The sequence below is a fragment of the Cryptomeria japonica genome, chromosome 4 (genome assembly GCF_030272615.1).
Source record: "Cryptomeria japonica chromosome 4, Sugi_1.0, whole genome shotgun sequence".
Taxonomy (NCBI): domain Eukaryota; kingdom Viridiplantae; phylum Streptophyta; class Pinopsida; order Cupressales; family Cupressaceae; genus Cryptomeria; species Cryptomeria japonica.
This window is the reverse complement of record NC_081408.1, coordinates 150,735,242-150,750,084: the sequence shown is the minus strand read 5'-3', so window position 1 is coordinate 150,750,084 and position 14,843 is coordinate 150,735,242. Positions and strand designations below refer to the sequence as shown.

At 35.9% G+C, this 14,843-nt stretch overlaps 2 protein-coding genes across 11 annotated transcripts in view; one reads left to right on the top strand and one right to left on the bottom strand.

Moving 5' to 3' along the window:
- The window catches only part of LOC131037772 (putative disease resistance protein At5g47280), a 43,619-nt gene extending 36,848 nt beyond the window's left edge, over positions 1–6,771 (bottom strand). The window contains exon 1 of the mRNA XM_057969964.2: positions 6,093–6,771. Within this exon, the coding sequence (XP_057825947.2) occupies positions 6,093–6,771 (679 nt within the window). The remainder of the gene's footprint in view (positions 1–6,092) is intronic.
- The window catches only part of LOC131037773 (uncharacterized), a 51,252-nt gene extending 36,673 nt beyond the window's left edge, over positions 1–14,579 (top strand). For 5 of the 10 annotated variants that reach the window (XR_009372270.1, XR_009372269.1, XR_009372267.1 and 2 more), the window contains exon 4: positions 6,028–6,162. Coding sequence is in view for 2 of the 10 variants with exons in the window: in XM_059219656.1 (XP_059075639.1) it covers positions 13,352–13,411; positions 13,543–13,614; positions 13,722–13,787; positions 14,048–14,116; positions 14,209–14,301 (360 nt within the window). In the remaining 8 variants the exon portion in view is untranslated. Of the gene's footprint in view, positions 1–6,027; positions 7,043–9,680; positions 13,050–13,165; positions 13,229–13,333; positions 13,412–13,542; positions 13,615–13,721; positions 13,788–13,883; positions 13,952–14,047; positions 14,117–14,208; positions 14,322–14,436 lie in introns of those variants that run through there. The other 5 variants (XM_059219656.1, XM_059219657.1, XR_009372263.1 and 2 more) reach the window with 4 other exon arrangements.
- Positions 14,580–14,843: the final 264 nt, after the last annotated feature.

Genomic DNA, 14,843 nt, shown 5'->3' with positions numbered 1-14,843 from the left:
GAAGTTCCTTATAACTTTTTGTATTTCAAGAATTTGGTAATTGCTAAACATCCAAGCCGAGGAGTAATATATGCTGTAAGAGGAGAGGATCTTTCGGCAAACTTGGACCCGACCAACAGGAGATGGGAATCTATTATTCCACTTGTTGAGCTTTTTATCAATCCTCTCTCTGACCCAAATCCACATGTCTTTGAGGGAGGGGGATATGGAAAAGGGGATGCCGAGGTATCTAACAATCTTGTTAGGACCCCCCCACTGGAAACCAAGTTGAGGGATCCAATCGGGAGGCAAGTCTTGCCATCCCAGAAGAACAGACATGGGCTGGGAGATCTTGGCACTAGAGACAGTACCAAAGATCTTAATTTTTTGGTTAAGGGCTTCAAAATTCCGCTTAGTAAGTTCGAGGAATAAAGAGGTATCGTCATCAAATTAGATATTAAGAAGGGGTGATTGATCAGAGAGCCTAAGTCCCTTCACACAGGGAGAGAGCAAAGCATCCCAAAGGAGATAGAAAAGGGCATCAAAGGCAATCACAAAGAGAGTAGGGGCCAGGGGACACCCCTGACGGATGGATCAAGAAAGCTTGATAGGCGAGGAAAGGGAACCATTGATATCAATAAGGACAGAGGCATCTTTAAAGAGAGTTTTAACCATGTCGCAGAACTCCTTAAGAAAACCGAAAGCATCAAGCATCGTGAGGATAAAATCCCATTCAACCCTATCATAGGCCTTCTCATAATCAAGAAGGAACATGGCAGCATCTTGGCCAGAGACCTTAGCCCATTCCATGGCTTCCCAATTGGTTATCAGGTTCTCGAGGATATATCTACCTTTGATGAAACCAGTTTGGGTAGAGCAGATAAGCTTAGGGAGGATTTTTTCAAGTCTAACTGCGAGGATTTGCAAGGACTTTATAGGACACATTGAGAAGGGTGATCGGCCTCCAATTCTTAACGAGAGACTTATCCCCATCTTTAGGGATGAGTTTAATGATTCCCTGATTGATACCTTCACCCAGAGAGCCTCTGTTAATGGCTTCATTGTAGATCTCATGGAGGTCCTTACTAACCCAACCAATATTGGCCTTGTAAAATTCAGCAGGAACGTCGTCCGGTCCAGGGGCCTTCCCATTGCTCAGAGAGTTGATAGTTCTCTCAACTTCACCAATGGAAATCTTCTGCTTAAGAAGAAGAGAGTCCCCCTTGGAGATCCTAGAGGGGATGACAACTCTACATCTCAATCTAAGGGTTTTAGCCTCCTCCGAGTCCTTAGAAGTGAAGAGGTTCTAATAGTACAAGGAGAAAGCCTCAATGATGTCAGGAGGATCCACAAGCTCTTTATCATCAACAGCCAATCTATCCACCCTTTCTCTAAGGTTCTTATGCTTAAGGAGATTGAAGAAATTTTTTGATCCTTTATCACCAAATTGAAGCCAATGATGTTGGGCTCTGATCATGTCTCCTCTGATTTTGACTTGTTGATGTTGTCTAAGAGCATCTTTTGCCATAGCCATCCGTGAGGCAAGATTAGAGTTATCAGGAGAGTGATGCAGCTTACCCTCGAGAGAGTGGAGTTTGCTGATGAGGGCTTTCTCAATGGTATTATAATCCATGGCCTTCTTCTGACCAATGGTTTGGAGGAGCTCCTGCCAAGCGACAAGATTGTAGTTACATCTGGAAACAGGAGAGACAAGGTTGCGGTTCTGTAAATTGATAAATCTGATTATCATGATGGCAGCAGGAACCATCAAATCCTTAAGAAGATTAACATTAAGAAGGAGTTTATTACCTGGACAAGAAGGTGGAGGCAGGGAGTTGGCGAGCTTGATCTAGGAAACAACAAGGTGGTGGGCCGAGATAGTAGAAGGCCAAACACAAAGGCGGTTTCCAAGATCATCAGGAAGAAAAGAAAAAAAGTCCTTATTAGCATATATACGGTCAAGCCTGGAGTATATTCTATTGTTACCTTGTTGAAAATTACACCAGGTGAACCAAGCACCTGAATGAGATCCTCTATTTCTAGCTAGAGGGTCAAACAAATCCTTATGATGTTTAAGTTTATCCCAATGGGGGTTTTCAAGGATTTTCCATTCGAAAGGATTACCTCCACTCTTGTCCTCGTGATGTTTGATCATATTGAAGTCACCCGTGATAATCCAAGGGATATCACAAAGTGAATCAAGGTAGTTCCAAAGATCAATTCTGCCCTTATAGTAATTAGGGGGGCATACAGGGAACAAACCCGAAAGCGGGAATTGTTGTCATTGAAGATGGCCCAAACAACCCTGTTGCAGGGGGAGAGACCTTTGTGGGTAAGAAGTTTAGCCCATTTGTGATTGATAATTAGGGCAACACCACCCTTTCCTTTGGGGTGGTTAGTGTAAAGTTTTTGAGTCTTTCCATATAAAGTCTAAGCAAACTTCCAGGTTATTTGTAGTTTTTAGCTCTTGCAACATAAGAAAATCAATGTCCTTGATCGAGTTGAGGCACATCTTAGTCACATGCTTTCTACCTGGATCTTCCAGGCCTCTAACGTTCCAAGAGACTAACTTCATTAGGAACAATTTTGGGATTTTTTGCCACTAGTTGGGCCCTTGTTTTTGGAACTCAAAGGCCTACCAACCTTCTTGGAGGTTTCAACAATTTCATCAGCACCAAGGTCCATCTGAGTATCCATATTAGAGGGATGCCGATCAAAATTCAAAGAACAGGGGACCTACGAGTAGAGAGAGAGGTGATCGTCCACAACATGAATGATAAGAATGGTGGAATCATTGCTAATCTCTTTAAGCCTACTAGGGGTAGGGTCGGAATTCATATTAATATCGGTTGAGTTACTAGGGAAAGGTCCAGGGGGATCCTTGGGTATTGAATCCCATCATCTGGGAGTGTCAATAGCAGTCGAGGGTCCAGCTGGAGCATCCCCAGTAAGTGAACCGATATTAAAACCATCAGGATTCTCAAAAGCTTGAACAATGGATTTAACAACAGAGCTCGACCCCAACTTACTAGCCGAGGATCTAGTGATCATTCCATGATCAATGGGTGCATCAACCTTCTTGTTCTTACTTGAGTCAGGGGTTCTGGCCGTGGTAATTTTTTCAAGGGCAAGTTGTTGCGCATTTTTGTGCCTACGCTTTTTTGATTTCCTGGTAACCAGTTGGAAATCCTTACCGTGCTCATCATCAAGTTGGCCTATAGCAAGACCAATAGGAGAATGGGGTGGAGGGGCAGCATTGAGACTACCAAAAATAGGATAAGTGTCAGATTGGTCACTGGTGTTCTTTTTCTCAACCCAGGTGGGAATAGTCTTGTTGTTAGCTCCAGGGGGTTGTTTTCAACAGGGGAGGTTTTTATCAGAGGGGTCCATGGGCTTAGAGGGCTTAGTAGAGTTATTCTTTTCTAGAATTCTACCATTAGAGTTGTTGTGTTTTTAATGATAGGGCAATTACTATGCAAATGACCCTCTTTTTTACAGAGAAAGCAAGCATTCAATCCTCCTAAAATTTCAATGGGGCAAGAAAGGAGTTTGCCCTCTATATTAATCTTGATCTCCTTAGGGAATTCGACCCCATGTTTTAGAGAGAACAACAGTCGAGCATCAAGATGCGGTATGAGCTGAGAGGATTCATCAATTCGTATAACCTTTCCAAGAGGTTCCATAATTTGGGGGATAAATTTCCACAGAAAGGGCAGTATATTTTTTAGTAGAACCCACCTAGGGCATGAAAGTGCCAACACTTCTTCATTAATCGCTTCGGGGGTCCAACCAAGGGCGTAGAAGGAGGTCCTTCCAATAGCCCAATATTGTTTTTTCAAAACTTCCAACTGAATTTCATGGGTGTTAAAAAATATCACAAATAAACCTTTTTGAATTTGGCGACAAAAAGAAATCTGAAAAACGTAATTTTAAATTCCAATAATTGTAGAACTAGTCGTCCATAAATTTTCTCGGGGGGCATTTATCAACATCCACACAAGCAAAAACGATAGCAAAATTCTTTAATCTATTCTTCTCTACCAGAATTTCATTTAGCATGGAGGAGTTAGGGGAAATGAGGATAGTGTTCGGGTCGGAATCAGAGTCCTTACCTTGAGGATGTCCTTCTCTGTTGCCACAGGAAGCCACAAATCTTGCATTGTCTGCAATAGTTTCAGCTGCCCTAGCGACAAAACCCCTATAAGATGGTTTTTTTTTTTTACTATCGTTCGACAGGTTATCATTTAGAGTTATTGTTAATGTTGGGCATAGATTGGGAAGATATGGGCGTTGCAATAAATGCACCGTTCGATCCAGGCTCGATGAGGAGCCGAGAGGACAAGAGCTCTTAAAGATAATAAATGAATCCACAGACAATGCAGAAGCAAATAAACGCAAGGAAAGGGAGGAGTGAAATAGAAAACAAACCACGTGGAGGAGGGACACCTCCTCCACAGATCAATTTGCCATCCAACCCAGCATCGAAAGTCGAGCTCGCAACGCAGGCCAAAATGACTATAGGACTTTCGATCTTCAAGAAGGCTATAGGCTTTTCTGCTACCTAATTTTTGCCATGATCTATTTTATATCTTCACAATTCCAACTTACAGTATTATGTTTCTTTACTTTTCTCTAACTTTATTCCTTTTGAAAGTTGCGCTTTTCTTCAAATAGCAAAACTTTGATCTTCTTCCAATTTTGATTCTCTATCAATCTTCTAGCTCTATTACCACTTGTTGGAGGGGTGGAAATAGACCAAACACACAATATATAGAAAATAGTAATTTTTTTTTTCAAATGGTCTAATTACTTAACTTCATTTCTTGAAGAATTGATCACATGATGCTAAAACTATTAGAGTTGGCTCAATATACAAAGGTCTTGAGACATTTCTAGAAATTGACTAACATAATACATTAGAAGAACTTACAAGCAAATATTTAGTATTTTTGCATTTCTCAAAACAATTTGAAACAATTTTTTTCGAATTTGAATTATCAATGACCATATTCCAACAAATTTAAATACCCAATTAAGAATAGCTATAGAAAAAAAAAATCTTAGACATTTAAAATTAAGATATCAATTTTATTTAAAATAACTACATAACAATTAGAAAATTACTCACAAATCATATTTGAATATTTTAATGTTAAAATACACAACTAATTAAAACCAAGATTTACAAAACAAGAAATAAGACCAAGACAACAAAACAATGAACAAAGTTGACAAACACAAAACCAATGACAAAAACTATAAAAACATAATTTCTATTTATTTTATCAAATTTCAATGTAAAGATGTGTCCTACATGTGAGTACATAACACATACAATTTGATTGAAATTAAAACAGTACATTGACATTTTCAGAACTCTATTCCTCTGCGATGCACTAAATTAAGACACCTCCAAATTTATGAACAATTATGTATAGTCAATGCCTTTGAAGACAAAGGGAGATATGTTTACGCATTGGTGGTTTAATCTCTTTTTGTGTTTGCAGCATCAATTAAAATTTAATGACAAAGCCTATATTATAGATACCTAAATGATAATGAGATCCAATCTTTTATAATAAAAAAAAAGAGAAAAAAGTATGAATAATAGTTTAAAAATCTGAGGTTGTAAATGTTAACGCAGGATGCATTTATTTTGGCTTCAAAATGGTAGTACGGATTGACTAACATGCGTGTTAGTCACGTTTTATACCATCGATTTTGTAATAAACATCTATGATTGACTAACACATCGCTATCAAACTGTACGAAAGATCCGTTTTGAAACCAAAACCGTTAGCTTTTCATTTATATGACTTCTTGTACAGTTATTCTACTTTTAAATTTATTTTTATGTTACTAGACGTCATTAAACTAGATTACACAATTCTACAGCATACTAACAAAAAAGAATTATTTAAGATATCAAATACATCGTACGATCAGGGACTCGCAAATAAAATTATTGTTCTATAAAATGAATATAAATGTACATACCGATTATCTTCTCTCTTCTTAACGGCACAAAAATTCCGTTCTTTTAAGCAGGAAGCACTTTTCTATGCATGGAGCATAGAAAAATATAGATAAAAACTGTGGGATGCGGAACTTACCTTTAATTTCAGAATCATTGCAGAGAGCCAATGCCAAAGTAGTTTTGCCACCGCCTCCGATGCACTGCAAACCAACGAGAGACACCTCTCTGTGGAACAAAATACCCTTCAACTCCGTAATAGATTTCTTCATTCCCACGTTAAACTGAGATTTACCAGGAACGTTGTCATGATAAGAGTACGTCGAATCCTTCACCATTTCTGTGCAGTCAATCAGATTTGCTGATCCCATTTGTTGCAGCATCATGGTATTCCGGCACGGATCATTAGTGAGCATAGAAGCTTGTCTGAGTATTGATTCCTTCAGCATGCTACGTGTATCTAAACATTGGATGTCTTGTGGATAGTAAACACTTTCCAGATCTCCCATGAGCCTTCTCATGTGCAGTAATATGTGGGCAGGCATTAGTCCCATAAAATCATTGATTGCCTTTTCGAGCTCCAAGAGTCGAGATGCATACCTATAATTCAAAGGCAGGTTAAATGGGCTTATATTCTCAGACTCTTTTATCAATGAGGCTCCTTTTATCAGGTTCTTGTACAATTGGTGAAAGATGGCATTTTGTTGATCTGCGGGTAATTCCAAATCCTGTAAGCAAATTTCTTGGATTGCTGGGCTTAGAGTCTTCAACAGGGCATCTACTCTAACGCACACAGACTTGCAGTTGAACATCTCCATAGCCTGATTTTTCAATGAAAACTGTTACAAGAAGATAGCTTCTCCTCTGCACTGTTTAATTGTCTTTTGAGATATTAAACTTGTTAATGCCTCCTGGCTAAGTCATCGCCTTGGAAATTTATTTCCATACTTGGCTGGCCAAAGAAAGCAACTTTTGAAAGTTTCATATTCGTTTTCATGGAACTAGTCAGGAAAGCAAAATAACGTGCTCTTTATTCCGCCCTGACAGCGCAGACAGATCAAATCCAGGTCATGCTTTTAGAATTGTTTACATATTGTTGAATGGAATCAGCTATATGTTCACACCTGTTTCTGGATTCATACACCGTATTTTCTTTTAAAACTCTTGTCGGCAATTTTTCTTTCTCGCGAAACTTTGACAAATGTAGAGCTGTACGTTCGCGTGAACTTCGTTGCGGAATGTTTCCAAGTCTAACTTGGTTTCCTGAACTTTTCGCATTCAATTTAGAAATTGTTGTTATTGGACTTTGAGCCATTCCCTTACACACATGGGATCTACCGTATACGTCTTGCTTTGTTATTTCGTATAGTCTATGTTGCAGTTACACCGCAAGCTGCGGTCTTCAATTTGGAACAGCTATTCAGATGGTAATGTTGAGCTGACAGTTTTGTTGGGGAGGACAATGTCAAATTTTATATCTTATTTATATTGAGTAATTATAAATAATTCATTTATTTTTAATGACCAAAGTTTATTTTGCCCTATTTGATTATGAAGTTATTAGTAATTCAATGCAATAGTTTTCAATCTCTTTATCCATGTTTAATATATGTATTATGAATATGAATTTTGTTCTTTGCATATGGTTTTATTAGGTGATCAACTAAGATGCTTGGAAAGTTTTCTAAAATTTGTCATTGTTTAATGAATGAAAATTTATTTTGTTATCTTTTTATTATTTAAAGAGATAAGAATTTTAGATTTTTATTGAACTTCTTTTAAATATTTATCTATTGTTTTGTATTAAGATTATGATGTGTTCTAATGTTTTTTTTTATGTAGATTCACTTATAAGAAAATAAAGTTGCACATAAACTACTAAAATTGTAATTGCTTCTTGGTATCTACAGAAATTTCTTATGTATGATTATCATAATCTCATTTCCTTCTTCATATAGAGGTCATTCCCCTCCTTGTTATCATTTGCATGGATGAGATTATATTGATCAAAGAGGTTGAGACTCCTAGTTACATGCTTCATTCTCTCTTCTTAGAATGGATAGGAATAGATTCTCCATTGGAAAATATTTAAAAATAAAGAGAGATATTCTTAGTTTATATAATATTAAATTTTTTTTTTGCAATTTTAAAAAATAAAATTTTATGGTTAGAAGTATTAAGCATAAACATCGTTAAATAAAATTGAGATAATGTGTATTCTATAATAAAAAACTAAAATAAAATTAATTTTCAATAATTTTGTATATTTACATTTATTTTTTTATTAATAATGGATAATAAATTTATTTGGTACCCTTGCTTTGTACTTCTTCTTGTCTTTAATTAATTTTTACCCCTCCTTTAATGTATATACAATTTTCAATTTAAAGAATTATATTCTTTTATAGATTAGAGATTGAGTACTAAAAAGGACCAAAAAGATTATAATTTATGATGCATACAACAATGATAAAGCAGTTTCAATAATATGAACCCACATATCAAGTAGACTTACACAACCTACATATATGAATAGTTTCAAACTAGGGATTGATATCAAAAAAATTGATATAGAAGATTAGTAGTTAAACATATTGGATGTAGAAAATGACATTATTTAACTGATGGAAAAACATATAATTATCAATAGTATTATTTATTTTTTTAAATTTTTTTTAAGCCAATCTCATAGGCACCAGTAACAAGTTCTAATTCATCTTCTACATTAAGGTCTTTGATTGTCATCTCAAAAATCAAATGTTTCTTAGAATTTATACTAAATTCCATATCTTTTCTATCTTTTTTATACTTGGACAAGTTATTGTTTTTTATATATTATCTTAATGGATGCAACCCTTTTTCATCATTATTATTTGTATTCAATGGCTAGAAGTGTGTGTTAACAACATCTTTCCTATACATCAATGATGCATTATTTCAATAGTACCATGAACTTACTCTTCAAGACATCCATGGTTGTTGAAAGTTACATCATAATATTATAAATCATGAGCAAATTATAGGAATTGTTAAGATTTCTTCTTTTACCTACACACATATATATACATACATGGATACATATATACATATATATACATATTGATATACGTATACATACATACATATGCATATACATATACATATACATATATATACGTATACATATACATATATCTAGTTTTATTTGGACTTGTCTAACTTTGCATGAATTCTAAAACATTCCATAGATATTCCTCCATCATGTTGTTGTTTGAAATACTCAGTGATTCCTATGAATTTGTACTCCATCTTCTCTATCACTGATAAAATTAATTCCTAAGATATAATATTAAATTGATACACTATTTCTTTACAAATTTAGTCATTAGGGATATTATGAAACTTATTGGAAATTATAATCTTGGATTTAAAATATTTTAGGCATTCAAACATAATTGAATTCCATGTAAAAAAGTGGGTATTTATACTCTATATATTCTTCTCTGTTGAGAAAATAAATTTCTTAAGATTTATTATAATTTTGACATTTTTGGCTATGATGTTTTTATATTTGAACCTTATCATTGTACTTGACTGAAATGATCTTCACCATATAAAGTTTAGTGCATAATCAAGAAATATGGTTTAAATCTTCAAACATGATTTTTAAATGATAATACCATGGAAGAGGAATTAAAAATTATTTTTAATTATAAATTAGGTGCTTAAAGGGTATTCACTATTTTAACTAATTTCTCTTAAATTTTCTATTTGAGTTTAATAATACTGTTGTTAACATTTCCTCTAAATTTGGACCCCCCCAAAATAGGTTGGTTGAAATTAAATTTTGATTCGGAACCGGTAAATGATCCAATGTATTTTATGGGTCATCTAAACGTAACCTTGGTCATGCAAGAGGGAGTGGGGTCATTGGGGACCCAAATGGAAAGTTGGTTTTGGCCTATTTGGTTAACCTTGGTACTCAAACTTCCAAATTTGTTGATGTGGCAAAAGTTTTTTATGAGATCTTAATTGCTAAGGATTGAGGTTATCAAAGAACTATTATAAGGGGTGGATTGAACAATGTCATCATGATGCTACAAGGTAAATCTACACCAAGCTGGATAATAAAAGACCTCATCACTAAATACTAAATTTTCCTATCCACATTTGGCCACGTAACACTCACCCACACCCTTAGAGAGGGGAACAAATATATGGACATATTGGTAAACGTGGGTCCTTTCTCCAACCATCTCAGAATATTGACAACATTGCACAAGCTACCTAACAATATTCATGCCACAATACAAGCAAATATAAATCCTAATCATGCATAACGATCCAAGGATTACCTCTATTTTTTGTCTTGTCTATATTTTCCTTCAATCATTTAATGACATCGAGATGGCTTATTAAATCCAGAGAAAGAAACACCTCTCCCAATACCACTACTTGTCATCCTTTTCCTAGACGTAGTTTTCATAACCCATTCCTAGTCACTATCACTAGTTTTCCTGGGAACAAACTAACTATGGGGCTTGATCTCATCCAGGTTGAGCCAGATAATTATGATAGGTGAAGAAGAATGGTATTCTTTGGCCCGTGATTCAAATAAGAAACCTTGCATCCTACGTTGAAGGGATGAAGGGTTTTGATGCTTCTCTCTTAAGAGAATTTGCTCACTCCTAGAATGAGGGTAATTTTTGTTGGCATTGAAGTTGTCATTGATGTCAACATGTGTGTGTGTGCAAGGCTGATTTGGTGGAGTTGCATAAGAGTGCCATTGTTGCCATCGATGTGAACTAGACAAATCATCTTGCAGGCTGCAAATTTAGTAGAAGAGTTGTTGAGGTCAGGTTGATTAATGTCATAAGCTGCAGAGAAACTCACAAGATACCCACTAGATGAAGATGTAGCTGGCATGCAGAGTTAATTTATGTCAATAGTTGAGATGATATAGTGGACAAAGATGCGGATGATACAGTGGACAAAGTTGTAGAAATGATAAGTGCCACATAGAACGAGTGTAGCTAGACAGAATGATAGCCTTGCTCCCACTAGTCAGAGGTGTAGAGACATGCAAGCATCAAGTTGGCAAAGTATAGAGATGCAACATTGTGTACCCTAGAGGAAGATGAAGATTTAACAATGCCATATGATGATCTTAAGGGGACGATCAAGGTTTCCTAGAGTAGATAATTAACAAAGAGAGGGTGAGCAGACAGTATGGTCTCAGGTTGAGAGAGATGCAAGATGTTCCCTAGAGGAAGATCAAATTAGCTGATACGGTGTTGCATCAGGCAATTTAAGGATCAAGGACATGGTGCTATGATTGCATGAAGCAAGCAGGGTTGTCCAAGATCATAAGTGTTGCTATAACATTATATAACATGACACATCATATAACACACCATGTTATATGCACAAGGAGATACAGAAGGAAAGCCTAGAATGTTCTAAGAGGACAAGTAATTGGATGAAGAAGATAAAGGGCAATGCAGTGGTGAAGGCATCAAGAAAACCGGTTTGAATTAGGAAAGATGTAACTGTAGATGGGTATGTGCACAAAGATGGTGGTTAGAAAAGTGGACACCACCCAAAAAAAACTTGGAAAAATAGGCAGCACGTACGCGGTTTTAAAATTTAAAATTCCCGCGTACGCGCTTAGGTTTGTTCTTCCCGAGCCTAGAAAAGGTAGCGCGTATGCACTGCGCTTAGGAAACTGAGCGCGTACGTGCTACGCCTAGGAAAATTAGTGCGTACGCGTTGCTTATAGGAAAATGAGTGCGTACGCGCTAATAATCCTAGTAAAACTGCGTACACGGTGCCTGATAAAAAAAGTTTTAAAAAAAAATTGGGTCCTCATTTACCTGAAAAGCACATTTTTTACTTTGTTTTTTTCCCATTTTCTAACCTAAACCACGAACGAGGTGCTAAATTTGTCCTCCAGGCTATGGATCAAGGTTATTTTTTGTTTATTTTTGTCTTTCTTTCTGGTTTATACAATTTGTTTTACATTTTGAATTTAATTTCATTAATTTTGATTAGGTTTTTTCATTTTTTGTTTCAAAAACAAGATTCTTCTAATCCAGAACAAGAACAACCAGATGCACCTCCTGAAAACCCACAAGAAAAACCAAATGCACCTCCTGAAAACACACAAGAACAACCCCCAATTCCTCCTTTTGACCGCACAACCGAAACACAGGAAGAATTAATTAATCAGTTAGGGCAAAATACATCCAAAATTAATAGACTGATTGTAAAATTGAAAACTTCTGAACTTGACCATTATCAATCCTTCGCCACTAGCCTAGAAACATTAGCTAGTGGTGCCATAGCTGTTTCCACAGAAATTACCAAATGGGGAAGCTTTAGGGATAGGTGTCATCAATTCTATGCCAATGGGCTATCATACGATGGAGTTAAAAACAAAAATATTTCTAAGCAACAAATATGTGCCCTTTTTGTTGACCCCAAAATTGGTCAGTCATTACCTCCTAATGCAAAGAGGTTTCCCATGCATTGGTGTACCAATGTGCATATAAAGAATCTTTTTTGGCAGAGGTGGTGGATGGTCTTTGACGATCCACCTTGTAATAATTATGAGGTGCCATTATATTTTTTGAGAAAAATATATTGTGAGTTTGTGCTCAATGTGCACCCAAATTATTTTGACATGAGAGAGTTTCATAGTAGAGGTGGTGGCTCTGCCCAAGATAGACCTAGAGCCCGTAGGCGATTAGTCACAGAGAGTCGCCGCCCCCTAGCACCCAAACCCAAGGTGCATCAGGCTATCCCATTAGACCTGAAAGAGTCGATGAAGCTACAGACTCTTCAGGCGGCCACAACATTGACTGGTGCCATCATCCAGCATGGGACATCATTAGCACACCCTATTGTATTGGATGATGAGCCGTTAGAGGGTGACAGAGAGCCCATCGAACATATGTGTGTTAGTTGCTCGGGGATAGATGATGCAGTTGGTGCGGATGGATACTCATATCATCTATGCACGATTTGCGGTTGTAGATGTCAGGTTCACACGGTTGAGGATGTCGCGCTGACAGATGAGTTGATGGACATGGTGTTTGCCCATGAGCCACAGACATAGGTGTGTTGATTTGAGTTCATAACATTTTATTTATCAGTCACTTTAATTTTGTAATTACATAAATGAATTTTCATTTATACATCGATTTAAATTGAGACAAATAATATGCATTTCAGGATGCAACAGCGGTATCCCATACACCTCCCCCAGTTACCACAGCTGCAACTTCGACTCCTGAGGTATAAATTTTGTAACGTGTTAAAATAGAATAGTACACTTTGAATTCAAAAAAATACAAGATATACTAACTATCTTTAATGGTTGGTCTAATTTCTGGTTTGTAGGTGTTGACAGGGAACAAAATGTCCCAAATTGATGACATCATGTTGTCGGCGATTGATTTTGGCCTACAAGGCTATACCGTATGATATTTTGTACAACTCTTTTTATGTATTGTTTTGATGGAATATGCAAGTCATTTCATTTTAGATTTTTAAAATTATGTTTAATTTATTATTTGTGCTAATATCTCATGTTAATTTTGTGTTTTTAGGGTACCCCCTCCACATCTAGGGCTCGTCCTAAGAAAAAGAATTCCTTGAAGATGCCAAAACATGTGAAGAAGGTAATTGAACACATTTTTAGTTATACAATTGTTTGAAAATGTTTAAATCAAGTATTAGTGGGGGTTTGTAGATTGATTAGTGTTTTTTGTCTATTTTACATGTACAGCGGCCATTGAGCTTTGTGGATATGTTGAATGCACCTGATTCGCCCATGGATCAAGAGAGGGCGGAGGTATGTATCTCTACTTTATTTTCTTGATTTCATAATTATATGCACGCGTACATGTGAACTTGTGATATATTGTAATCTTATAATTTTTTCATATAGAAAATATCCATACCTATTTCGTCAATAGCGAACCCTCCTCTTGCACTAGAGAAGCATCTCAAGATCCGGTACACTTTTGTTTGATATGTAAAATTAATTGTTTTCAACCTTCAACACTTATCATTATATTAATTGTATTTAATCTTTGTACATTTTTTGTGTAGGTAATAGCGTTAGTTTCTACATCGATGGTGAGCCATCCTCAGTCCATTGGAGAAGCATCGCAGACACAGGTATGTCATTGTTCTCTATATTATAGCTTTTAAGTGTTTTTGATATATTTATGTTAGTACATTGTATTAATTGTACATTTAATCTACAATAGACTCCTTCGCGGTATGGCCTAACATGGATCAATTTAAGTATGTCTTCAAGAAAACTCCTAAGAGTGACAAGGAGAGGAGAGCGAAGACATTAGCTCCTGGATCAGCCGATGAGGTAATCTACATTTCAATTGCAAAGAAATTGAAGTTAAATGCATAGTTATGATGTTAATTGTGAACTATTTTCTACAAAAGAATTCTAACTTGGCTTTTGAATTGTGGTTTTGCAGCCATCTACAGAGCCAAGTATTGCATCGAAGAGGCTTGATTTTGATGATCCACCAGAAGTTTAGGATCATATAGTGTTAGTTTTGGTCATAGAATGACCAATACATGTAGATATATTTACATTTTTATTGTATATCGATTTGGACATGGCATATGCCACATTTTTGTAATACTTATATTGACTTGGCAGACATGCCTTTCTATATATATATAAATATCGATATTCAATCCAATAAATGTGTAATGAGTTCATTATTTTGTATTTGTTGTATTTTGTGGTTGTCCTTTTATAAATTTAAATGAATATTTACATATGCAATCAACAATATGAATATAAACAACAAAAATATATGATATAAAGCATTGCAATCATGGAATATGATTTGATAAAATTTCTAAAATGTTGAAT